Source organism: Melanerpes formicivorus, unplaced genomic scaffold, assembly GCF_026170545.1.
Source record: "Melanerpes formicivorus ecotype bairdi unplaced genomic scaffold, bMelFor1.0.p_v2 SCAF_23, whole genome shotgun sequence".
NCBI classification, from domain to species: Eukaryota; Metazoa; Chordata; class Aves; order Piciformes; family Picidae; genus Melanerpes; species Melanerpes formicivorus.
In genome coordinates this window covers 1360794-1387435 of record NW_027142375.1, presented here as the reverse complement: position 1 = coordinate 1387435, position 26642 = coordinate 1360794, and the positions used below count along the sequence as shown (strand labels likewise).

The window sequence follows — 26642 nt, the reverse complement described above, 5'->3', positions numbered from 1 at the left end:
GATAAACCAGTTTGTATTGGTTTTGTGTGCAAAGTGGGCACCAGACATTGTAAACAAAATCCATGTGTCCCTCAGGTCAGGGCTGAACTTTTGGGATGTGGCTTGAGCCTGTGTCTCAGGAGTTTGAGTGATACTATCCTGCAGGTTTTGCTCTGTAGTGCAGGGAACAACAGAAATAACAATCTGCTGCTGTAGATGAAAACTTGCAAATGGGAAGGGAAGAAGAAAACACATAGTGGGGTTTGTTTGTTTGTTTTTCTTTTCCTTCCCCCTAAACATTTGTGGTTTCCCACTGAAGCAGCCTTTAAAAAAGCCTTGGGTGTAGTTTATAGGGGAGGTGGCCACTGAGGTCCCTGCTTCTGGCATCATACTCTGGCAAGTGCTTGAGAATTGCAAACTCCTGCAAATTCCTTTGGGAACTCTCAAAATTCCTGCTATGCATGCTTAAATTCCTTGGAGGGGAAAAAGCAGACTCTCATGCCGGTCTAATGGGAAGGAGCCCATGCTGCTAGATATGGCAGTGGTACAGGATTCAAGGATTTGGCATGGGTGCAGCAGGCTGCGAATATCAGAAAGCCTTAACAGTGAAGTTGCTCTGCCTGGAGGAGGATGTCCAGCAGGATGCCTGTAATGAGTGCAGTACTGCCAGGGTCTGGACTGGACCTGCTCAACGTCATGTCTTCATCAGTGATTTGGAAGAGAGGCAGAATGCAGGCTTGAGTTTTCAGATAACAACAGACTGAAGGGGATCAATTGGAACCTGCAGGAGCAGGGCTGCTGCTCAGAGGGACCTCGGCAGGCTGCAGGAGGGTTGACAAGGCAACTCATTAAGTTCAATAAAGACATCATGCATGTGGGGAGGACCAACCCCTTGTAGTGATGCAGGCTGAGGAACAGCTCTGATGAGAAGGGGGTGGGGGCTGTAGCAGCATGCTCAGCCTGAGTGCTCCAGGGAGCTGGAGCAGTTCCCTTTGAGGATGGGCTTTGGGAAGACCTCATAGAAGCTCTGCAATACCTAAGAGGATGTTATGGAAAAGGCCAGGATAGGCTCTTTTAGGGAGGCTGGGAGGCAACTATCCTCTGAAGTTGGGGGGTTTGCCAGTACAAGGTATATGAAGACTCTAAATACTCTGGAGACCTGTGAGATACATAGGCAGAGGGGAAATAAGAGAGGAGGATGTCCACATTTTCCTGTGCAATTTCATGACAGCTTGTAGTGCCAGCTGTCCCTCAGAAATGGTAAGAATTATGGTTTGTTATTGTTGATTGCTGTGGAAATGTTCATAAAGTTGAGAGAAATACACTACAAAGACAAGCTGATTTTTCTTTTTCTTTTTCTTCCCCTTAAGAATTCAGAAGGAACTTGCAGAAATTACATTAGACCCTCCTCCGAACTGTAGGTAAGTGCATCTGGGTTTTATTCATTTGGAATATGAAAATGGAATGTATGGAGTTGCAGAAGCTGCACAGGGGAGCAGAGTTCATGTTAGCTGTGTCTTTGTGCTAATTGCTTTGGTAATTTTTGAATAAAAGCTGAGAGATCACTTGTGTCTGCATACAAGGACAGGACACAGGACAGGCTGCCTGGGAAATGCTGACCCCCGTGATGTGTCCATAGCGAGAGGATGAAAATCAAACCATGATGGCATTTTGTCTGATTCTGTAAAATCAAATCTTGGGGGCAGTTGCTGGTATTTGTTTTGGTTTGGGTTTCTTTTTCCTTGCAAGTTGTTAAGATGTTGTGAATGCAATGGAGAAGGAAGAATGTTGCAAGCACAAGCTACTGCTAACCTTCTGTCTGCGTTTGGGTGATCGGTGACAAGAGTCAGTGGGAACTTCCTGCAACAAAATGTGCCATCACCCAGGCTTTCTGATAATGGCTTGGAGTTTGTTTGTGGGTTGTTTTGTTTTGCTTTTGGTCAGCTATGTTTACTTTTGGTATGTTTAAAATTGGCTTTGAAATGGGTGGTGAGGCAGGCCTGGAAACCCTCGCTGCCTGGTGGCAGAGGCGGGATACAGTGGTTTTCAGATGGCTTCTTATCTGTCAGCTTGACATATGGTCAGTGTTGGAGCCGGGCCAGGGCTGTGCAGCACTGCTTAAAGGAGCCTGAGCCATCCTCCGCTTGGCAGTGGGAGGTTTGGCTCAGTGCAGAAGAACAGCTTCCGTCCAGTCCTGGCAGCCCATTTGAACTGATGTGGTTAGCAGGATTCATTCTATTAGTGCAGTCAAAAGAAAGATTGATCGAAATGGCTGATTGCGTGCAGCTTTTGTAATGAATCCCAGTACGTTTCAGTATCAAATTAACTAAGCAACCAGCAGTAAAAATGACAGTCAGCTTTATTGGTTTGGTCTCTTGACAGAGGTACGTGTGAGGAAATATTCTAACAAGATTGGATGTGGCTGTGCTGGATCTCAAGATATAAGTCAAGCAGCTACGTACTAAAGCGCTGCGTAGCAGGCTTGCAGTAATAGTGTTCAAAGTGTGTTTCAGTCAATTAGGATGAACAGTTCTCTGCCAGATAAAACATTTTAATAGCTAAGTTGTTCTGTCATACTTACAACTGTGTGCGAGTCTTCAATCACATCAAAGCTGTTTCATATGGCAGATCCTTACTTAGGTGTTGATGACTGATGCCTATTAGTGGATTGATTTGCTGAGATGAATATAAAACTTCAGTCTGTGCTAGAAGAATGCGTAAGTCTTTGAACTGAGTCTAAAAGGCTGATGGGTCTTACAGCAGTGCCATTTGTTCTAGTTTTCTGAATCCCTGCCTTTGTGACAAAGCAATTGTTTCCGTATGCAAGAGAATGCTGTTGGAGTTCCTCTCGCTAGCAAGTGGGAAGTGAGCACTGCCTTAGTGGAAAGCTCTGTGGTGACCTGCAGTTTGAAGGAAAAAAGAAGTGCTCTGGAGATTCCCTGAGTTTGAGTTTGTTTTCTACTCTTGTTTTTCATGATTCACACACGGAAACCAGCAATGAAGTGCACTGCACGATGCTGCTTTGTGAGATGGAATTATGTCTGACTTTGTGTCTTTGCTGCCTTAATGCAGGTTTTTAAGATGGAGAATTATTTCATGTTGTGATCTTGATAGATAACCATTGGTAACTTCACTGTCAGCAAATATGTTTTATAGTCAATACAGAATCGCTTTGTTGAGTGTTATGCTCTGTTGATATAGACTAAGTAGTGTTTTCATTTGAACTTCATCTATTCTCTGTTATAGTTAAACATCACAAAATAAATACATCAGGCAGGAATGACTCTTCAGCACAAAGAGGAAAGGCAAGCTATAGTATAGCATATCTTACCCTAAAGTATCACAGTGCATTGGAGGCTGGAAGGGACCTCCAGAGATCATCAGGTCCAACCCCCCTGCCAGAGCAGCATCACCCAGGGCAGTCTGCACAGGAATGCAGCCAGGTGGGGTTGAAAGTCTCCACAGAAGGAGACTCCACAACCTCTCTGGGCAGCCTGCTCCAGGCCTCTGTCACCCTCACTGGAAAGAAGTTTCTCCTCATGCTGAGCTGAAACCTTCTCTGTTCCAGCTTGCACCTGGTGTTCCTTGGCTTATTGCTGTGCACCACTGAGAAGAGCTTGGCCCCCTCCACTTCACAGTATCACTTAGGTTGGAAAGGACCTCGAGGATCATTGAGTCCAGCCTCTCAACACAGACCCCATGACTAGACCATGGCACCAAGTACCACGTCCAATCTCCCCTTGAACGCCTCCAGGGTCGATGACTCAACCACCTCCCTGGGCAGCCCGTTCCAATGCCGAATGACTCGCTCGGTGAAGAACTTCCTCCTCACCTCGAGTCTAAACCTCCCCTGGTGCAGCTTGAGACTGTGTCCTCTTGTTCTGGTGCTGGTTGCCTGGGAGAAGAGACCAACCCCTTCCTGGCTATAACCACCCTTCAGGTAGTTGTAGAGGGCAATGAGGTCACCCCTGAGCCTCCTCTTCTCCAGGCTAAACAATCCCAGCTCCCTCAGCCTCTCCTCATAGGGCTTGTGTTCAAGGCCTCTCCCCAGCCTTGTTGTCCTTCTCTGGACACTTGACACCCACACCTCAGCTATTGATAGACATTGATCAGATCCCCTCTCAGCCTTCTCTTCTCCATACTGAACAGCCCCAGGGCTTTCAGTCTCTCTTCACAGGGGAGATGCTCAAGTCCCCTAAGCATCCTCGTGGCTGTCTATTGGAGTCTCTCCAGCAGGTCTCTGTCTCTTTTGAACTGGGGAGCCCAAAACTTGGTTTTAGTGCAATTCAGATAATTGATAAAATAGGTGTTAGATTTTCCATGAAACCCCCTTTATTGCATAAAGATAGGGTCCTTACAGGTGTCGACTACTTGCCATGGTGGTGATTTCAGCTTACCTTTGCTATGTCTTCTTAAACAAACTAAACTAAACAAATGGTGGTTGGGCAATATGAGTGGGATAAATCTCGAAGCTACATGTCACAGAAGATGTGAAGGAAAGCTGCTCTATTCAAAAACCCTCTCTAATTAGTTATTTAGGAACTTCTGGTAGGCAGGATATCAGCCTGAATCAGAACTGGGGAAGACTGCAAAAGGTGTTGCAAGAGTTTCCATAAACTACAGCAGGCCAAACTTCCAATTTGTCTTGTTCAGGAAAAAGCCCAAATGAAACAGTATCTGTAGTGCAGCAGCAGCCCTTAACAGCCTGCTGGGCTGCACAGCTTCGGCAGCAGCTGCAATCTGACCACTTCACCTACCTCATCCCCACAAGGAGAACAGGCTGTATAATCCTCTTGTTTGTCTGGAAGACACACACACAAAATAACCTTGCTCCCACCTGTGGCTTGTACTTGGCAGATGATCACCGCTGCCCTTGCAGCATCTCTCCAAAACTCTGGGAAGCTGTGGGTTTCAGAGCTGCTAAATAATCTTCACATTTAGCTTTAGAAGAGGATTTAATGTGAGGAGGAATGGGGAGTTGGCTACCTCTGCAGGAGTCCGTTTTCTGTAGTTTGGGTTCTGGACAATGGAAAGAGCCCTCTTGACTTCACAGACTTTGGATCATTCCCCAGGACTGAGAGTGTAATGTTCTAAGTGTCAAATAGTCTGGCTGGGGGTGTGTGTGGGAGTGGAGCAGTATAATCATTGCTATTTTGGGAGGAAGACATGCCATAAAACCAGCCTGTTATACTTCAGATGTAGCAGAAAGAGTGGGATGCTTTTTGTGACGGGTTGTGTCCTTGTCCATTCCGTCCGTGTTTCCCCCTCCCCCCCTTGACTTTTGTCTGGAGCGGATTTTATTCTGAAGGGGTCCTGAGTGCTAAGAAGGAACATTTCTATTTTAAATCTGCAGCACAGTGAGATTTTAGTTTGGCAGGGTGCAGTGTATCTACATGGAGAGCTTTGCCTCTTCTTTTTTGCCCCCCCAAGCCTGATTTCTAGCAGTGTTGCATCTATACCTTTGAGTAGTGCAGACTACATCTTTTTCTCATGGGCAATAAAAACCTCTTCTTTAAGTATCTTTTCTATAAGTTGCCTTGTTGGAAGAAAGGAATAGTTTGGAATTCTTGTAGCTCAAAGAATACCTTTCCAAACTGTCCCATATTTTGGATGGCATCCTGCCCAAGACAATAGATTTCATAGAACACAGCTTCTATTGTCAGCATTGTGTAGTATTTCCCTTCTCACTGTCAAGAGCACAGTATCTCTGTGGCAACTAAAACCAATTGCTTACATGGGGAAATAATGCTTGGAAAAATGTTTAATATATTTTTAACTTCATTTAATGTGAACTTAGTAGATGGAAACAAGGAGAGCCAGCACAGAGCAAATAGCAGCTCTCTGTGGACACCACTTGGAGCAACCGCTCGGCATTCTCCTGTTAAGTTACCGTTGTTACCTGTCTGCTGCTTTGTCTTCTCTTTTGTTGTTCTCTGGTGTATTTGTCACCATTCTTCTCTTTTTCGTGTATCTACTCAATTCCTGTTATGTGCTACAGATTTTTATTGCTTCTTCCCTGTGGCAATGTGGGTGAGGCTCGAGGCTCAGAATTAAAGGGCTGCGCAGCTTAGTGGGCTGCTTCGTGTTCCCAAGCAATCCGTTTAAGATCCTGCATGTAGTCTTATCTCTCCTATTAGCTTGGAATAATTACATTCATTCTTTGCTTCTCATCCTCTCTGCAAAACTGATAACTGACATATCTGATCCTAGTGTTTTGCTTATGAAAACTTAGCACACTGGAAAGACTTAAACTGGTTCTTTTCAGTATGATGTAGCGAAGAGCCAAGTGGAATGTCGGATTATTCAAGTTGCTTGGTGGGGGGAGGTCGCTATGCCTCGTGGATGGCTTGTGCTGTTAATGACTATGGAGTCCAGCATTCCTCTTCAATATTACTCTGTTTCTTTGCAGAAATGGTGAGGCTGAGATCTTCACAACTCGAAGGGATTATGTAAATTCCATCAATTTAAGTTACTGTTCGTGGGGCTGTCTGTTTAAACTCTTGCCTGCTGCTGTTCTGAAGCTAAGGGGATGGCACAACTGTAAGGAGCAGAAAACAAATGTTAACAGCCTTGCTGTACAAGATAGAGCAGATAAATAAAAGTGTGTGGACCTAGAGCAGCAGGTACAGCAAGTATCTATCATGCTGCTCTGGCCTATTCAAGTCTCCTTCCTTCCCCCTCACTTGAGGAACTTGTTAAGGAGCTCTGCCCCTAGGGCTTCCTTGCCTGTACACACATGCACAAGCACATGGGGTCTCACACAGCTTTCCAGTGTGAGCAGAGTTGCTTTACAGTTTTTTTACATCATCTGCTCACAGCATCAGTTTGACTGCGTGGCTGATGGTTATATTTTCCCTTAAATGTTGGAATAAATACGAAAATACTTGGAGGAAGCACAGAAAAGCCTTCTCCAAATGCAAACCCAATTCCTCTTGAGAGCTGGAAGGCCTATTTTTAAGGCAATGTGCTCAGTCTAATTTACTTCTCTTTTGCTTAGTCTCCTTCACCTTGCACAGCATTTACATAGTGATTTTGTTAGCATTAGGTACTTGATCTTTTACATTGCATCTACTTAGTGTCCACTACATATTTCACTACACTTTGTGTTAACTTATTTTTACTCCGGTACAGAATGCAGAGTATACTTCAGTGAGGTCTGTAACCAAGGCAGAAACTTTAAGGCAGCATAGGCACAGAACAGTATGTCTTTCTTTGCTGGTTCCTTCATAAAGCATGGGCAGCACAAAGGGCGATTGGCATCACACTCATGGCTGTTGTGTCACTTAAAAGCACTATGGCTGGATCGCAGAATCAGCGGTCGGAAGGGACCTCAACAGCTCATCCAGTCCAACCCCCCTGGCAGAGCAGGTCACACAGGAACACATCCAGGCAGGTGTTTGAACTTCTCCACAGAGGGAGACTCCACAACTCCCCTGGGCAGCCTGTTCCAGTATGATGGTTAGTCCAGCTAAAGAGAGGCTTCATTGTATTTCTGATAAGTAAGGAGGACCTAGGCCGAAAACTCAAGTGTAAAACACCCCCCAAGATCCCACAGCTTGTTTTTGTTTTAAAACCCCAGTCATCAGTGGTTTTGTTTGAGTTTGAGATGCATCAGTGTGTTGCTGTAGTCATGTGAGTGTGATGCATGTGATGCTAATGTGTGGCCAGGATGAGAACTGGCACAAGGAATGTTTTCTGTGCGTGTGTTCTGCACAACCATTAGCAGCCCCCTGGCTATGGCTCTGGGCTCCTTTCCCGTTACACTGTGTTACCCAGGGAGTTTACCCTCTGCCTCTATAGGCTTACTTTTATCTCTTGCTATTTTTCTATAGTCTTCTAGAGGAAATGTGACACAGAAAACTGTATATAGCTGTGTCTCTCTAGGCCTGGTAAGAGTTTACAGCAAAGAACAAAACTTAATCCAAAAGATCTATGCATGGAAGCAGCTGGTACTGATGTGCAGAATCCTGTTGGGTGTAGATCAACAGTCACTTGTGGGTAATAATGAATATAAAATGTATCTGGATGCTTACTGCAACTGCTTCATTTTAAAACTTGATTCCCTTCCTGCTTCCAAAGCAGCAAGAAGCAGGTCCCCAAACCCTGCAAGCTGACGGTCACACTGGGATTGTATTTTCTAACAGCAGCTGTGCTGTATTTCATCACTTGATTTAATTTCCCTCTTTTATAACTGGGTGTTGTTTTGGGTTTAGGTTTATTATACCTCTCAGTGCCTTGGATAAAATGTCATGTTACTTTTTAATGTATAACCTTTTAATTCCTTAAGCTGTTGTCTTTTAAGACAGCGAAGGGCAGTGCCACTGGCATCGTGGTCTGAACCATGTAACTGCACCAAAACATCCTTTAGCATGTGGCTGGTTTTGCTTCTTGTAGGAACCCCACACCACTGTTGCTGTCCATGGGGCTTCCCTGGGTCAAGATGCAATGCACTTGGAAAGCCATCTCACATGCAGCTGATGTTCCTTTGGTGTTCTGATGTCTTTATGTCTTTGAAAATGTATGTTTGATATGAAAGGTTATTGCTTGGACTTGCTGATCCTGAGGGTCTTTTCCAACTGGGATGTTTCTGTGATTTCTGTAATGTATTAGACAGCACTGAGCTTTCTGTCCCATTCCCCCCACCCCACCCCCACCCCTTTTTTTTTTTCTTCTTTCTGCTTTCATATAATACATTCCTTAAGGGAGGTTGTAGACAGGCAGAGGTTGGTCTCTTCTCCCAGGCAGCCAGCACCAGAACAAGAGGACACAGTCTCAGGCTGCACCAGGGGAGGTTTAGGCTGGAGGTTAGGGGGAAGTTTTACACAGAGAGTGATTGCCCATTGGAATGGGCTGCCTGGGGAGGTGGTGGAGTCACCATCACTGGAGGTGTTCAGGAGGAGACTTGATGGGGTGCTTGGTGCCATGGGTTAGTTGATTGGGTGGTGTTGGATGATGGGTTGGACATGATGATCTTGAAGGTCTCTTGCAACCTGGTCTGTTCTGTTCTCCTATTCTATTCTATTCTATTCTATTCTAAATTTTGAATATGTACTAATTTCCATTCCAGCTTGTGGTTGGATGTTGGTGTTAGGATTGATTAGATGCATCACTCAAAGGCTTCAGGATGTATTGTGGGCATTGGTGGCTAGAAACCTTAGCAACTTCCAGAAAGAGGGGAGGTGGGAGATAAAAAAGGCAGCAAAGGGAGCTTGCTGCTGGCTGCTTGCCAGAACTGGCAACTTCACTCAGTGATGAAGTAAGGAACTGGCTGACTGAGAGGAGCTGTTCCCTGCACATGCAAATCACATGTGAGGCATTGATTACATCAGGAACTGAGGAGTGTCTCAACAAAGATAGCTAAGATGTGTCATCTCTGCCCACTGAGACAGCAGCAGCCCGAGGGGCGTAGTGGGAAGACCCCCTGGCATATGCAACAAAGATAAGCAGATCCTGGGTGGTTTGCCTGATGAGACCTCTACTGCCCCGTGGTGAGCAGGTGGGAGGCAAAGAGGGGCAGAGGCCACTCCGGCGCTGACCTCTGCAGGCACCCCAGAACCCCCCCCCCGGACGTAGCACCTGGAAGTCACATTTGTGTTATAATGTGCCTGGGGTGTGGGGCCAGGTGAGCTGCGAGAAATGAGCTGTATACAAATCCCAAGCTGTGCCTGCCCTGGGAGAGAAGAACTTGACTGAAAACACTGCGTGCTGGAGCCTGCATGGAAAACATCATTCTGTGGTCCTGCTCTGGCAGGGGGTTGGGCTCCATGATCTCTGGAGGTCCCTTCCAACCCCTGCCATCCTGTGATCACAGACCACACTGAACTCTGCAGGATTTTGGGAGCTCTCCCCTCCTCCAGCCGAAGACATCACAAGCTGAAGGGAGTTGGCGTCCCCTCCTCTCCCCCTCCTCCCAGCCAAAGAGAGGAAAGCACCTTAGGGTAGTAATCTCTCTCCTGCTCTCTCTGTCCATTTCCCCTCCCCCTCTGTCTCCCTTTTCTCCCTTCCCCTGTTTCATTTCCTCTGTCCTTTAGCAAATAGCCTCGCTTTGATGTTTTGGCCTCCTTTGTGCCTTAATCTCACTCTGGGGCATGTTCAAAAGGAGCTGAGTCTCTTTTCCAACCTTCGGATCGCGGCACTGACAGCACCCATTAGCAGCTCCCAGCTGAACAATACCTCTACGTGATTTCTCCCATTGCTCCCAGTTTTCAAATCCTGACAGCTTCTCTCCTGGGAGAAGAAGAGAGTGGCTGGTGTTAGAGAAGGATAACAATACATCAGAGAGCACTTTGGGAGTGGAGAGTTGGGAAGACAGGAGATGGCAGAGTGTATCCCAAGGGAGAGCTGGAGCAGGAGAATGAGCGGAGATTGGGGTGTGAGGAGAGGTCGTGATGATCACATGTTCCCTGAAGCACCAAAGGGCAGAAGAGTGGCCAAAGAAGGCTGTGATGGACATGGAAGGGATCCCTGCTGTTTCCAACGTGCAAGGTAAACGAACTGAGTAAAGCTCTAGTTTACACTGCAGGTGTGGACAAGGTGGAATGGAGGACTGTAGCAAGGATAGAGAGGAACACTCTGCTAGCAGTACGGTGACTTCTGAACAGAGAGATTTTCCTTCCCATGGTGTTGTATCCATTTGCAGCTGATCTGTGTAAGTCAGCCTTCTGGGTCGAGTCATGAGGTTGTGGTGACAGGTGATCTTCGAGGTCTCTTCCACCCTCAGTGCTACTGTGATACAAGAGCCACCCCAATGCTTTCAGCTTCAGAATTTTCCCCAATGCCTTCTGTGGACATTCTCTTTGCCCTCTCCTGTGTTGTTAAGCTAAGTTGTTTGTCATTTCTGTGTTTTTGTCCTGCAGGCCTGAATTTGGTTTACAACATAAAACTTAGACTGCATGTGCATGTTTTTGTGTCCTCACTCCAGCCCTCAGAAAATACCAAAAGCCCTACCACAAGTGTGTTGCATAGTTATGGCCTGCCAGCAAGGGAAGCAGAACCACATTAACTGCAGAGAAATCTCTAAGTGTGTAGTTTTTTACTTTAGTTAGTTGTTTCTGTGGATTTTCTTTCTTCCTTGCTTTTCCCCCTCCTTTTTCTAAATGGAGACTAATGTCTTTATGTACACATACTGTGCAAGGCTGTGTGAGGATCAGTTCCTTCACAGGAATGGGATAGAGCAGTTAGTTCTGACTGCAGCAGGTACTACTGCACCGCATAGGCAGTCACTGCCATTTCATGAGAATCATGTGAGAAACATGCTTTTATTAGAAACTCATTACCCTTCAGCAAATTGCTCATTATTGAATAAATAGGGGGAAATGGAAGGTACTTTGTGGGCTGAGACTGACAGCATTGCTGATAATGAAGTATTTGTTTCCTTAAATAAATGCCGTGGTCTCCGAAGTGCCAAACGCTGTTGTCTTCAGGGCTCCCATCTTTGAGCAGGGTTTGAACTCTGACCTTCTGTGTAATGCTGAAAACTCACTTCCTTTTTAAGAAAACTTTAAAGCAGCATCTGACAAATTGATGTTATTTCCTGGATGCCATTATTCCTTCCAAGATAAAAAAATGTTTTCCTTTCCCCTTGGAAATCTACTTAAAACAAATCAAGTTTTCTCAGTTCCAATACCAGGCTTGCACAGCTTTTCAACAGCTCTTAACTTGGGCACTGGATCCTTTTCTTTTGGCTCCTTGGTTTCTGTTTCAGCTTTTTGTTCTTCCTGGGTTTGTTTTGTTTTATTTGCTTGTGTTGCCTAGGTGGAACACTCTAACTTTTATCCTTGGTGTACAGGGAATATGTACAGACTTACAATTAATAGAATCATACAATCATAGAATGGTCCAGGCCAGAAGGGGCCTCCAAAGCTCATCCAGTCTGACCTCCCTGCACTCAGCAGGGACATCCCCAACTAGATCAGGCTGCCCAGGGCCTCCTCTAGCCTCACCTTGAATATCTCCAGGGAAGGAGCCTCAACCACCTCCCTGGGCAACCTGTTCCAGTGTTCCACCATCAGCATAGTGAAGAACTTCTTCCTAGCATCCAATTTAAACCTGCGCTGCACTAGTTTGAAGCCATTGCCCCTTGTCCTGTCATGGCAGGCCTTTGCAAACAGTCTCTCCAGCCTTCATGTAGGCTCTCTTTAGGTACCAGCAGGCTGCTACTAGGTCTCCCTGGAGCCTCCTCCTCTCCTGGCTGAACACCCCCAACTCCCTCAGCCTGTCCAGCACCAGCAAAGGTGCTCCAACCTTCTGATCATTTTCATGGCTCTCCTCCAGACTCTCTCCATCAGGTCCATGTCCTTCCTGTATTGAGGGCTCCAGACCTGGACACAGTACTCCAGGTGAGGTCTCCCCAGAGCAGAGCAAAGTGGCAGAATCACCTCTCTGGACCTGCTGGCAATGCTGCTTTGGATGCAGCCCAGGCTGTGATTTGCCTTCTGTGCTGCAAGCTCACCCTGCCTGCTCATGTCCAGCTTCCATCCATCAGCACCCCCAAGTCCTTTCCCTCAGGGTTGCTTTCTATCCCCTCCTCCCCTAGTCTGTATTGATAGTGAGGATTGTTCCTGCCCTGAATTTAATGAAATTCTCTTCCAAAATCTTCTGTCAGAAATGCTGCAATTTAAAGCTTCAAAGTTATGCAATGGTACCACGGCGAGTGTGCTGCACAGCCTCTCAGAGGCAAACTGTGAAGTGGATCTGGGTGCTGTTATCTCAGCGTACAATAAAGCTTGTTTATGCGGTAGTTACACATTTGCAGGTTTGTTACAAGCTCTTTGGGCTATCTAATTGGCTGCAGCTTTGAATCATATCATAATGTGTGCCAAATGCTGCTAATTGCAATTAAGATATCTTCTGGAAGTAATCTTTGTTTTCCTTTCCCCTAACATCCCCCTCCCCCCCCCCCCCTTATTTACACGCCTTTAATTTTTCATTTTAACACTTCTCACAGCGCTTTATTTTTGTTTCAAAGCTGTGGAATTGGATTAAGCAGGGTTTTTTAAACACTTCCATGGTGCTTGGAAAGGAGCCAGTGAGTGTGTCGCAGCGTAATAGAAACCGTGCTCAGCGGTGCCGCACATATGGCAGCTCGTGTTGGTGTGGCGAGGCATGATGTATTTTAAACATTACCTTCGAGATGATAGTCAGATTCGTGCCAGAATCTGAAGTTTCCTCTGATTAATGTTAACAAAAATAGCAGAGAGCCAACTGTTTCTGGTTTTTAAGGAGAAATATGTAATTAAATACCTAATTTACTGTCTGCTGCGCACAAAAGCCGTGTTTCTGTGGCCTCCGTTAACTCGAGCTGCGTACAGCGCCTGGGGAAGGCTACAGGGGGCTGAGAAGACACTTTTGTGACATTTGCAGCCCTTTGATGCAGTAAATATTGTGGTGGCCAAGATGGTGGCAGTTCTGCAGCTAAAGCCGAAGCAGAAGGGCTGAGTCTTCGTCCATGAGGCTGAAGGCAGCTGGAAGAACAAGCAGTACACAGCCACACAGCGGTTACTCTTTGAGCAGCGCAGCGCAGATGACGCAGCCTAAACTGCCCCTGGTCTTTGCTGGCTCGGGGGGGTTGGTTGGGTTGGTTTGGGTTTGGGGGGGGAGTTATTTAGTTATTTATTTTGTTGTGTTTTAAAAATTATTTTGTTGTGTTTGGATTTTAAAAGAGATTTATTTATGAGACATGGAGCTTTTAAAGCCCTTTGGTTTAGCTTGTCTGGATGTGGACACTCTCTTGTAGAAAAAAGAGCAGAGGCTCTTCACAACCAAATTCCTGTATTAGGAAATAATGATGTTGTTCAGTGGAGAAGTAGTGAGTGATGGAAGTCCCACATCAGGATGACAGAAGACTGGCACAGGCTGCCCAAGGGCTTGTGGAGCCTCCCTCTCTGGAGATACTCAAAACCTGCCTGGATGTGTTCCTGTGTGACCTGCTCTGCCAGGGGGGTTGGATTGGATGATCTCTTGAGGCGCCTTCCAGCTCCTGACATTCTGTGGTTCTGTGATTCCATTCTTTCAAAATGATCATCTCCTTTTTAGTCCAGGTTCATTTCTGGGGGAGGAGGGCTTTTTAGTTCTGTAAGATTAGCTGAGAGCTGATTTGATTTTTATTTGGGAGACATTGGCAGTAAGCACCAGTAAACACATGCATCATAAATCTAATAGGGGTTATTAGCCTTAGGCACTATTTAGAGCTTTATACTTCACAGTATCACAGTACTGAATTAAATAGGTTTTTATATATATATATGTGTGTGTGTATATATATAAAAAGTCTAGAGAATTACAGTGTTCTTAGAGTAATAATATTGTGTCAAGTGTAAGGTCATCTTACCCGAGATGTGATCCAGGGCATGAGCTGCTATGCAGTCTCACTGTTGGGTATCTTCAGTAGCCTGAACAGGATAAATCTATGACCTATAAAAATGAGGCACGGTATAACCTTTCAGGAGAGGCAGTGCAACACATCTCATTTGCAGAAAAGTTTATGATTGGCAAAATGAGATGTCTGCTTGGCATGCAATCTCGGATGTGTTAACATAAACAATTAGTTGCTGGGCTCCTAGCTGTGCCATTTGGAGTTGCAAACCAGGGATAAAGAATGGTTTCACGTTTGGAGCTCACAGCTGGGGTGAGTTCAAAGGCAAACTTGTTTCAGAATCACTGTGATAAATCCAGGGCTAGTTTCTGCAGTTGCATGAAGGAGCTGTGGATGGGATTTGTTAAGTCTTCTGGGTGAAACTATTGACTGGAGCTGACGGCTTGAACGTTGCCCAGGAATTTGGACTGAGTCTCGGGAGTGAAAATGGGTCACTCCTGTTGGATAGCCGGGGAAGAAGGGCTCTCCTGGCTGGGCTTGTCATGGAAGGGTGCCTGGCTTTTGATTACGGGAGAAGTGTTGGCCTTAGGCCATGCTTTGTTGGAGTCAGTGGATTTTTCTGCAGCAGGCATCACAGGAGAATGAGACTTGCTCATTCAGAATACTTTGTTGGAGTCTGCTTTCTGGCACTAGGGCTCTCCCGTGCCCGAGGACCAATGTTGCTGCCTAGGTCAGAGCACAACCACAGCTGTTTGTATCTCCTCCATACGCTCTGCCAGAACAATCCTCTGGAGTGGCTTTGTGCCTGGGGTGCCTAGAGCAGGCTCTTTGTCTTTCAGCTTTCTTCCCTGAGGTACTTGTATGAGATCTGCCATAGTTTGACTCGGGAGATAGCCATATTTGTGGGGTCAAACCCCTGACAGCCAGCCTGCCCCCTGTTTGCTCTTTTACAGGTAAAATAAGGCCTGTCAGTCTATGAAAGCGTTTCTAAAAGAGAGCTTGCTTCACTGCCACGTCTTCTTCACATCAATGTCCTGCTGGTAGCTGCAAGAGTAGTAAACCACTTTGACACACATTGCAAAACTGAAGTGTCATATCAAAACTGGCTGTAAACAGCTTCACAGTCACTTGTCATTACACATTTGAAGGTGGGAAGTTTTTAGAGGGGATGACTCAGTGTTCTTCCTTCCCTGCCTGTCTGGGCTGCCAAAAGGCAAGAAGTATATGCTTAATATAGCATTTCACTGGGCTGCTGTGGGCACACATACAGTAATTCTGGTTGCTTAAGTGTGGTCCTCAACATTCTGTTCTGCATGGGACAGCAATGTGCCCTGGTGGCCAAGAGGGCCAGTGGTATCCTGGGGTGCATTCAGAGGAGTGTGACCAGCAGTTGGAGAGAGGTTCTCCTCCCCCTCTACTCTGCCCTGGTGAGACCTCACCTGGAATATTGAGTCCAGTTCTGGACTCCCCAGTTCAGGAGGGACAGGGATCTGCTGGAGAGAGTCCAAGGGAGGGCTACCAGGATGCTGAAGAGAGGAGCACTGCCTGATGACGAGAGGCTGAAGGACCTGGGACTATTAAGTCTGGAGAATAGAAGACAGAAAGGGGATTTAATCAATGTTTCTAAATCTCTGAGGGCTGGGGGTCAAGAGGGAGGGGACAGGCTCTGCTCAGCTGCACCCTGGGATAGGACAAGGGGCAATGGATAGAAACTCCAGCACAGGAGGTTCCACCTCAACATGAGGAGGAACTTCTTGGCTGTGAGGGTCCCAGAGCACTGGCAGAGGCTGGCCAGTGAGGTTGTGGAGTCTCCTTCTCTGGAGACTTTCCAGCCCCATCTGGATGCATTCCTGTGTGACCTGTTCTAGTTTCTATGGCCCTGCTGTGGCAGGGAGGTTGGACTCCATGATCTGCAGAGGTCCCTTCCAACCCCTAACATCCTGTGAACGTAGCAATATAGCAATTAGGCATCAATGCAAGAAGACTGTTTGGAATTTTGATCCAGCATTGAGTGGTTTGTGCTGTGGGGGTTCTGGTGTTGGTTTTAGGTGTTTTATTTGTAAACTGTAGCCTTTAAGCAATAAGATCAGGTGAGCACAAGTGTCCTTGGGATGGGAAATCATCTAGGTGATCGGCATCACATCATCACCTCAGAAACTCATTTGAGTTTGGAATTAGTGTGGTGTAAATCAGGCTTCAGTTGATAAGTGGAATGACTTCCCATGTTGCAGACTTGCCCAAGAGGTATTTAATTGAGAGTCTACATTAACTGTATCTTGGCAGACTTGTGTGGCATACATTTTCAGGTAGCCACAAATCATGTTTCAAAGAGCCACAATGTGGTGGCTCTAGGATGATGCCTCTTTAAGATGTTCTGCACCAACCTGCTTTGCTCCTCACTGAATGCAAATAGCTGAGGGATGACAGCTCTCTCAGTTTCAGTAGAAACTTTGATTTATATGATAATGATGAATTTATTCTGCTGCCAGTACAGAGCACTTTGCAGTCTGATATCAAGGTTAATTGTCACTTTGAGAAGAAGTGAAGCACAGTCTGCCAACTCGATGCTCTGCTCAGCTGAGAAAGATAATTGTTATTGAAGTAGTATTTAAATGAGCCCAAAGGCTGATAAATACACAAGCAAAACACTGCTGGTTTTTTCTTGTATTCATTTACTGTGCTGGCAAATGAGGTCATCTCTGTCTGTAAACATCAGTAATGGACACTGTAGTAAAAACATGCAGAGTATTGCAGAACTTACAAGGAGTGGGTATTCCCCCCATGTGGGGAAAGGCTTTGAGCTTCAGTTCCTCTTCTCAGCAAATCCAATTCTTTGATGTCTGTGGTTGCTTTCAGCAGTCATACTGATACCTCCTATGTGACTCCTTATGCACCATGACCTGACCTCCTTGATGCATCTGGGGCACTTATCATCTGTACTACGCCTTGTACTTTTTAGGGCTACTGCATGCTCAGGTACCTCAGCTCAGGTACCTAGTTCAAAGGTAACTCTGTTTTCTCTGCCTAGATTTGGGAAATGGTAAGTAGGATAGGATAGAATAGAATAGGAATTAACCAGGTTGGAAGAGACCTTCACGATCATCGTGTCCAGCCGATCATCCAACACCACCTAATCAACTAACCCATGGCACCAGGCACCCCATCAAGTCTCCTCCTGAGCACCTCCAGTGATGGTGACTCCACCCCCTCCCCAGGCAGCCCATTCCAATGGGCAATCACTCTTCCTGTATAGAACATCTTCCTAACCTCCAGCCTAAACCTCCCCTGGTGCAGCTTGAGACTGTGTCCTCTTGTTCTGGTGCTGGCTGCCTGGGAGAAGGGACCAACCCCCACCTGGCTACAACCTCCCTTCAGGTAGTTGTAGACAGCAATAAGGTCACCCCTGAGCCTTCTCTTCTCCAGGCTGAGCTACCCCAGCTCCCTCAGCCTCTCCTCACAGGGCTGTGTTCCAGACCCCTTACCAACTTTGTTGTCCTTATCTGGACACCTTCCAGCAAGTCAACCTCCTTCCTAAACTGAGGGGCCCAGAGCTGGACACAGGACTCAAGGTGTGGCCTAACCAGTGCAGTGTACAGGGGCAGAATGACCTCCCTGCTCCTGCTGGCCACACTGTTCTTGATGCAGGCCAGGATGCCATTGGCCTTCTTGGCTGCCTGGGCACACTGCAGGCTCATGTTCAGCCTACCATCAACCAGCACCCCCAGGTCCCTCTCTGCCTGGCTGCTCTCCAGCCACTCTGACCCCAGCCTGTAGCACTGCATGGGGCTGTTGTGGCCAATGTGCAGAACCTGGCCCTTGGATGTGTTCAATCTCATGCCGTTGGATTCTGCCCATCTGCCCAGCCTGTCGAGGTCTCTCTGCAGAGCCTCTCTACCCTCCAGCAGATCAACTCCTGCCCCCAGCTTGGTGTCGTCAGCACATTTACTGATGATGGACTCAATGCCCTCATCCAGATCATCAATAAAGATGTTAAAGAGCACAGGGCCCAGCACTGCTCCCTGGGGCACACCACTGGTGCCTGGCTGCCAGCTGGCTGTGGCACCATTCACCACCACTCTCTGGGCTCAGCCTCCAGCCAGTTCCTAACCCAGCTCAGAGTGCTGCTGTCCCAGCCAGGGGCTGACAGCTTGGCCAGCAGTTTGCTATGGGGGATGGTGTCAAAGGCCTTGCTGAAGTCCAGGCAGACCACATCCACAGCCTGCCCCACATCCACCAGGCAGTCACCTGGGCATGGAAGGAGATCAGGTTGGTGAGGCAGGACCTGCCCTTCCTAAATCCCTGCTGGCTAGGCCTGATCCCTTGGCCATCCTGTAAGTGCTGTGTGATTGCACTCAAGATGACTGTTCCGTGATCTTGCCTTGCAGGTCCTGGCTCATCCAACCAGCCCTTTGTGTGGATGGGCACCACGCTGGCAGCTTCCAGTCCTCTGGGACCTCTCCAGTGTGCCAGGACTGCTGAAACACGTAGTAGTCCAGTGGGAATAAAACTAATGCAGAAACATGCCAATGTACCTGAGCAGACTGGGGTGCTTGTGTTCCCAGAGAGGCCCAAAGGCTGTCCCAGCATCTGGCTGCTTTTTTTTGTAGACTCTTTTTTAACTCACCTTTTGATATTTTTCAATTAAATAGAAGGTTGCTTCACCTCCTACCTCCCTCCTCCTTCCACACAGCCTCCTGCCATGCCCCTGGATTGTTTGTTTTGTGCTTTTTAAAGATTATTAGGTGCTGGCATCTCTCAGCCTTGAGTTTTTGAATGTCTATTGGTGTGGCAGGAGCTGTATCTTGGTATTTCATAGAATGGTCCAGGCCAGGAGGAACCTCCAGAGCTCATCCAGCCTGACCTCCCTGCAGTCAGCAGGGACATCCCCAGCTAGCTCAGGCTGCCCAGGGCCTCCTCAAGCCTCACCTTGACTATCTCCAGGGCAGGAGCCTCACCCACCTCCCTGGGCAGCCTGTGCCAGTGTTCTACCCTTTGTACCGCTGCTCTTTTCTGCACTGCCAAGCTGACTTCTCACTTACTCATGTGAACACATTTTGCTTATGTGGGGTGATTTGTCTGTTGCTGATAGTCCAGTGAGTAGATTGTTTGTTTGGGGGGGTTGTAATTATTATTTTGAATGCTGATTTGATGTCATTTGAGGCCTGAATAACTGGTGTGACCACAGATTCTGTGGTAAATGTGCCAAAAGGTTGCAGAATGCGTAGTGAAATGGCAGAGCAGTTACTGGGAAGACTTGGAGAAATAAAGATAAAATAAACTTACTGTGGTGGCTTATGGGAAGCAATAACCATCCCTGAACTTCTGCCTCAGGTGTTTGCACGCTCTGGCTTTGCAGAGGAAGGCAGTTCACTGTTTGTTGGTAAGAGACCACAGGCTTGTTGATTTCATTCTGTTGCTCCCAATGCTCTCCATTCCTGTGGCTAAGAAACACAAATGCTTCAAGGGATTGTTTGCACTCCTGAACACTTCCAGATGGTTTTTGCAACGGTTTTAGCTTTTTACATGGCCGAGGAGCTTTCCACAGGAGTAAGGAAGACTTTTGACAAACAAAAGGGAAAAGGGCCAGCTTGTAATTGTTAGTGCAGAGCATAATCAGCCCTGTGCCGTTTGGTTGTTACTGCTCAGCAACAGAGCAGAGTTTCAAAGAGAGAACGGGCCCAGATGAGTAGCAAGTGCCACAGAGCTGCGGGACTGCAGAAGCAGTCTGACCAGGCTGTTCCTGTGAGCTCTTCAGTAGAGGCTTTATGCACTGCTGAAGGCTGACACTGGTAGCAAGTTACACGGAGTTACTGCTGAGAAGAAATCATGGAATCATAGAATTGTCTGGGCTGGAAGGGACCTCAAGGCTCAGCCAGTTCCAACCCTCCTGCCATGGGCAGGGACACCTCACACTACAGCAGGTTGCTCACAGCCACATCCAGCCTGGCTTTAAAAACCTCCAGGGACAAGGTTTCCACTGCCTCCCTGGGCAACCTGTGCCAGTCTCTCACCACCCTCATGGGGAAGAGCTTCTTCCTAACATCCAATCTGAATCTACCCATTTCTAGTTTTGCTCCATTTCCCTGAGTTCTGTCCCTCCCTGACACCCTCTAAAGTCCCTCCTCAGCTTTCTTGTAGCCCCCTTCAGATCCTGGAAGACCACAATAAGGTCTCCTGGGAGCCTTCTCTTCTCCAGACTGCACAGCCCCAACTCCCTCAGTCTGTCTGCATAGCAGAGCAGCTCCAGCCCTCTGCCCACCCTGGTGGCCCTGCTCTGGACACCTTCCAGCATCTCTGTATCATCCATAAAGGAAAGGATTTTTTCTTGGATAGGTAGATGTGTGGTAGCAGCCTAGCAAATGCCTTGTGCTGCACAAAGTTCCAGACTGATTAAAGCTTACTTTGTGCAGCCAGGGAAAGGTGACGAATACCTGGCAGGAAGAGACTTACTTTTAAACAGTAAACTGCTTATCAGACCCTGGTCAAAGATATTGGCAAGCAGCTTCAGGACTTATCTGGTAGCAACTGCAGTTTGCAGAAGGAGCATTCTTGCTGCCTGCTCATTGATTGAAATGGAATCAGAAAGAGCAATGAAGTGTGGGAAGAGATGCAGAGACACCGACTCAGTTCTAGACAAGTTGTTGTCAGTGACTTTCAATCCTTTGCTGATTTTTTTTTTTTGGGAGGGGGAAGCAAGCTGTAGAACAAAAGACAACAAAAGCAAAACCAACCAAAGGCAGCAAAACCAACCAAAGGCAACAAAACCACCACCAAAACCACCAAACACAAAACACAGCAAAGCACAACCAGCAAGACAAAAACCCCAGCAAAACAACCCTGCCCCCCTCCCCCCATTACTGAGTGGGCAGAAACGTCTGAACATGCTGCATTCACAGAACTGTGGCATCTTCATCTCAGCCCTAGCAAAGGGTCATTGTCTGGAGAACTCAGCACTAATTATGGGATGGTTGTGCAGGTAAACAAGTGCATTGGCTCTTTGTCTGCGGAGAGACAACGGATCAGTGTCTGTTTTGCAGGAGCAAATGCTGTGCAGTCCTATCATTGCCATCGAGTTTGCAGATTCCCTTTGCTCCCCATTCCACTCCCTCTTCAGCAAAGCAATTGGCTTGCAAGCCTTCTGCTGGTTCCTTCCAGCTTCTGCTGTGTGCTCTTTCATCCCCTTGATAGACACTGACGTGGCTCATCAGTTTCCTCTGGATGTGCAAGCCACAGAAGCTGAGGAACTGAGTGAATTAGTTTTAAACTGATTTTAATTAAAAAGTGGCCAGATCGTTTTTTCTTTCCATTATTTGGCTGTTTTCTTCCTTAGGGTTAGATTAAGTCTGTTGGTTTTTAATCTGAAGCAATGTAAAACCTGTTCCTGCAGCTTTTTGACTTCTTTAGCTAAAAATTGTCTTAAATCATGTGTTTCTCATGCTAACATTGGAGGAGGGATGTGCTGTTACTGACAGTCCAAGTACTGCTTAAAATACATATTTCCCTGTGTCAGTCCTGCCTGGAGACCACATGATTCCCCATGTGAAAGATGCCTGCAAAAGCTTTTGAAGATAGCCTTTACATCACTGTCCATTTAAAAGCAGCTAATCATAGCATCACAGAACTGTCAGGGTTGGAAGGGACCTCAAGGATCAGCCAGTTCCAACCCCCTGCCATGGGCAGGGACACCTCACACTACAGCAGGTTGCTCACAGCCACATCCAGCCTGGCCTTGAAAACCTCCAGGGGTGAGGCTTCCACCACCTCCCTGGGCAACCTGTGCCAGTCTCTCACCACCCTCATGGGGAAGAACTTCTTCCTAACATCCAATCTGAATCTACCCATTTCTAGTTTTGCTCCAACCCCCCCAGTCCTATCACTCCCTGACACCCTCAAAAGTCCCTCCCCAGCTTTCTTGTAGCCCCCTTCAGATACTGGAAGGCCACGATTAGGTCTTCCTGGAGCCTTCTCTTCTCCAGACTGAAGAGCCCCAACTCCCTCAGTCTGTCTCCATAGGAGCAGAGCTCCAGCCCTCTGCTCCTCCTCGTGGCCCTTCTCTGGACACCTTCCAGCACCTCCAGATCCTTCTTGTACTAGGGGCTCCAGAACTGGAGGCAGTACTTGAGGTTTATTCAGAGGATAAACTTGGCAAGTGTAGCTTTGCTGCCAATTGTTCTTTCATAAACATCCACATTGTAAACAGTCTGTTTAAGCAAGAACAAGGTGCTTAGTGAACCTGTTCATCATTAAAAATGGCAGGAATGTAGCACAGGAGATAGCAGTGGCTTTTCATACCACTGAGACTGCAGATACAAGGTGATCCAGAAAAATACTGAAATTAGGGGGGAAATTTGAGTGTATTCCTTGGGACTTCGCTGAGTTCCATGACTATGGCAAGAGCTTACGTCTAGCTCAAGCACTGAATTGTAGTTGCCCTTGGAGTGTAGTCTGTCTGTGGCAGAGGCTGTGGAAAAGCCCTCCTGCTGATGGTAATTCCCTAAAATACCAATGGCACTGAGAGAAATAAAACATATCTTGAGTTTCTGAAGCTGAGACCGTCTTTCTTACTCTGACAGCCGCTGTTCTTCCTGCCTTAATGCTTGGAAAACTGGCAGTGTGGCATCTCTGGTAGCAAGAGAGTCTTGCACCTGGGAAAGAACAACCCCATGGAGCAGGATAGGTTGGGGCCTGAGCTGTTGGAGAGCAGTGAAGGGGAAAAGGACTATTCTGGGGTGGATTAGAAGGGCTGCAGTGAGTAGGTGGAGAGAGGTTCTCCTCCCCCTCTACTCTGCCCTGGGGAGGCTGCATCTGGAGTATTGTGTCCAGTTCTGGGCCCCTCAGTTCAAGAAGGACCTCAGGGAACTGATTGAAAGAGTCCAGCACAGAGCCAGAAAAATGATGAGGGGAGTGGAACATCTTCCTTATGAGCAGAGCCTGAGGGAGCTGAGGGCTCTGTAGCTTGGAGAGCAGGAGCTTGAGGGTGACCTCATTCATGTTGATAAAGCTGTGCAGGGTGAGTGCCCAGAGGCTGGAGCCAGGCTCTGCTGGGTGATGCCCAATGCCAGCACAAGGGGCAGTGGTGGAATCTGAGGCATAGGAAGTTCCATGGGAACAGGAGGCTGCCCAAGGGGTTGTGGAGTCTCCCTCTCTGGAGCTATTCAAGGCCCACCTGGATGTGTTCCTGTGTGATCTGCTCTGGGTGCTCCTGCTCTGGCAGGGGGATTGGACTGGATAAGGTTTCGAGGTCCCTTCCAGCCCCTCACATCCTGTGACTCTGGCAAGGCTTTGGACAGCACCAGGCAGTATGCTCCTGAAGGAATCCTGAGCATGGCTCAGCAGAAGAAAGGCTGAAAGACATTCCTATCTAACAGTTGCATACTTTGAAGGATAAGTGAGTCTGGATACACACTGTTGTGTGCCAGCTGGCCTTGGTGCCAACTGACAGTCCTGGCATGTTTGATTTACTGCTATAGGCACAGGCTTTGTCTTGCACAGCACCACAACCCCACCAGCCAAGCCTGGGCACATTTCCATGCTGGGGGCATATGTGTAAGGGGCTACATATAATTAGTAAATTAGGCTACTTCCAAGTTTCCCCCTTAGTGCTGGGTGCTGTTGAAAGAGTAACTTGCATAGCTGTGATTGCTCTGTGTTTCCTCAGAGTGAAGGCCTTGAAGTGATACTGGGAAATACTTTGGTGGGCTGTGGTTCTGCATAATTGTCTAGACAGGATGTTTGGGGAGTGTAAGCCACTCTCCTGAATGCAAGGTTGTGTTAGTAGTTTGGTATTGCTGTGCAGCAATAGTACAGCTATTCATGCCTCCTACAACATGAACTTAGTGACACTGATGTTAAAAGGGAATGGAACTGTAATGAAAATCAGGTGTGAATTAAAAAGGACCGTGGTGCCCAAAGGGAGCCTGACAACTGAGTGCCTGGCTTGCACTGGGAGATCAGAGGTTTGGCATGGGAGTCCAGCTGCCTGCAAAGAAATCTCACCCATGCCCCATTGCATTGTTTGGGTGTGCTGGCATTGATGGAAGAAGTTCTGCCCCATGAGGGTGGTGAGAGACTGGCACAGGTTGCCCAGGGAGGTGGTGGAAGCCTCATCCCTGGAGGTTTTGAAGGCCAGGCTGGATGTGGCTGTGAGCAACCTGCTGCAGTGTGAGGTGTCCTTGCCATGGCAGGGGGTTGGAATTGGATGACCCTTGAGGTCCCTCCCAACCCTGGCAATTCTCTGATGGCTGCAATTTGTGGCCTTGCAATGTGTGTGGAGAGACTATTCCAAGGCTGTCACTTCAGGAGTACCTCTGTAGTTTTTTCACACTTGAAGCTTTTGTTGGCCAGAAAGAGAAGAGTTCCCTTTGCAGTGGCAGCCAATGATGCTTTTGCAAGTTTAACCTCTGTGGTGTCCAATGTCAGAGGAAGGTTTCTCTTGTCTCCCAGAGGAGGGCACTTGTTAAGCTGGAGAACAGTTACTGCAGTGTTTGTCATAGTTCTTCAGCTGGCTGCTCAGTGGCTTCTACATGGGAGCATACTTGGTGGTGTCCAGTGTAATCCATAATTCAGTGGTTCTTTCTCTTTGATTGTGTTGCAAGGTGTGTGGATCATAGAGGACTCAGTGTGACAGATGAGAGTGGATGGCACGTTGCTGTCGGTCTTGCAGCTGTTAGCCGCACGTAAAGCTTGAGCTATTGACCACCCCCAGCGTATTTGTACTCTCACTGTGTGTGGGCAAACCTTACCTTTGCTGTACCAGCCCCTCCCCTCATCTGAAATAGATTGGTCAACAATAACATCATGCAATTGCAAGCTGAACAAACTGTTTCTCGTTTGAGAGGGAATCTATTATTGATACTTGTGGAAACTGATTTGATCAGGAAGTGTATAGAAGCTTAAAATCCTTTTAGGTGTTTTCCCACCAAAGGAAAGAAAAAGCTGGCTTCTTCAACATCCTGAAAGACTGCACATGGAGGGATTTCCTCCCCAGGCCCCACAGCTTTTGTTCCTGTATCAACTCTAGCCACTCCACAAGTTCTCCCTTGCAAAATGACTCTGGACTCTTGCCTGCACCAGTCATTCCACTGTGCTCTCTGTAGCCCAGGAGATAGTGCTAGGAGCAGTCCAGAGCACACAGCTCCACAGCTTGCACCTCAAACTTCAGCCTAACTCCTAAACCTTGCTTCTGGGTCTCTCCCAGCCTGTCCTCCATTTTCAATGCTATTAGGAGGCACAGGAAGTGGTTTTCCCACAAAAGATTCTCTGGGATACTGCATGGACCCCAGGTTGGGACTGCTGCTTTGGTGTTTAGAAGGCTGACCATCATGTATGTTCTTCACTGGCATCATTAAATGGCTGGATGTTTGATAATTAGCCCACTGTCCCTTTTACTTCCCACTGCAGGACCTTTTTTCTGCTGAGTGTCAGCAAGAGACAATAGTATCCTGGATGTCAATTGCTCTGTGCTGCCCCTGTAACCCTGTAGTTTAGGTATTTCTCAGGCTTTCTGTGTTTGTTTTTGGGATGGGTTTGGGTTTTGGTTTGTTTGTTTTCATCTGTGTTGTTGATTGGGTTTTGTTGTATTTTGGCAGACACCTGGAGGTCCATTAAAACAAATCAGAACACTTAAATATTGTTGATTGCTACATGATGAACCTTTCTCAACTGAAATGAAATGACAAGTACAGAATACAGAATTAACCAAGCTGGAAAAGACCTTCAAATCATCCAGTCCAACCTATCACCCAGCACCATCTCATCAACTAAACCCTGGCACTAAGTGCCTCATCCAGGCTCTTCTTAAACACCTCCAGGGATGGTGACTCCTCCAGCTCCCTGGGCAGCACATCCCAATGGCCAATCTCTCTTGCTCAGAAGAATTTCTTCCTAACATCCAGCTCAAACCTCCCCTGGTGCAGCTTGAGACTGTGTCCTCTTGTTCTGGTGCTCCTTGCCTGGGAGAAGAGACCAACCCCCACCTGGCTACAGCCTCCCTTCAGGGAGTTGGAGAGAGCAAGAAGGTCTCGCCTGAGCCTCCTCTTCTCCAGGCTAAGCAACCCCAGCTCCCTCAGCCTCTCCTCCCAGGGCTGTGCTCCAGACCCCTCCCAGCCTTGTTGTCCTTCTCTGGACACCTTTGAGCATTGCAATATCTTTCTTAACCTGAGGGGCCCAGAACTGGCCACAGGACTCAAGGTGCAGCCTAAGCAGTGCTGAGCACAGGGCACAATGACCTCCCTGCTCCTGCTGGCCACACTGTTCCTGATACTGGCCAGTGGCTGAGGAGCTGTGTCCTGTTGAAAACCAACCACCTTCCCCTGCACATGTCTTGCCTTGTTCAACTTTGACTGCAGTC

General features: G+C 47.4%; 1 protein-coding gene across 5 annotated transcripts in view; it reads left to right on the top strand.

The window, feature by feature from the left end:
- LOC137448118 (ubiquitin-conjugating enzyme E2 E2) overlaps positions 1-26642 on the top strand; it is a 203674-nt gene that overhangs the window by 14453 nt on the left and 162579 nt on the right. For all 5 annotated transcript variants that reach the window (XM_068152309.1, XM_068152310.1, XM_068152306.1 and 2 more), the window contains exon 3: positions 1350-1400. In XM_068152309.1, coding sequence (XP_068008410.1) covers positions 1350-1400 — 51 coding nt within the window. The remainder of the gene's footprint in view (positions 1-1349; positions 1401-26642) is intronic.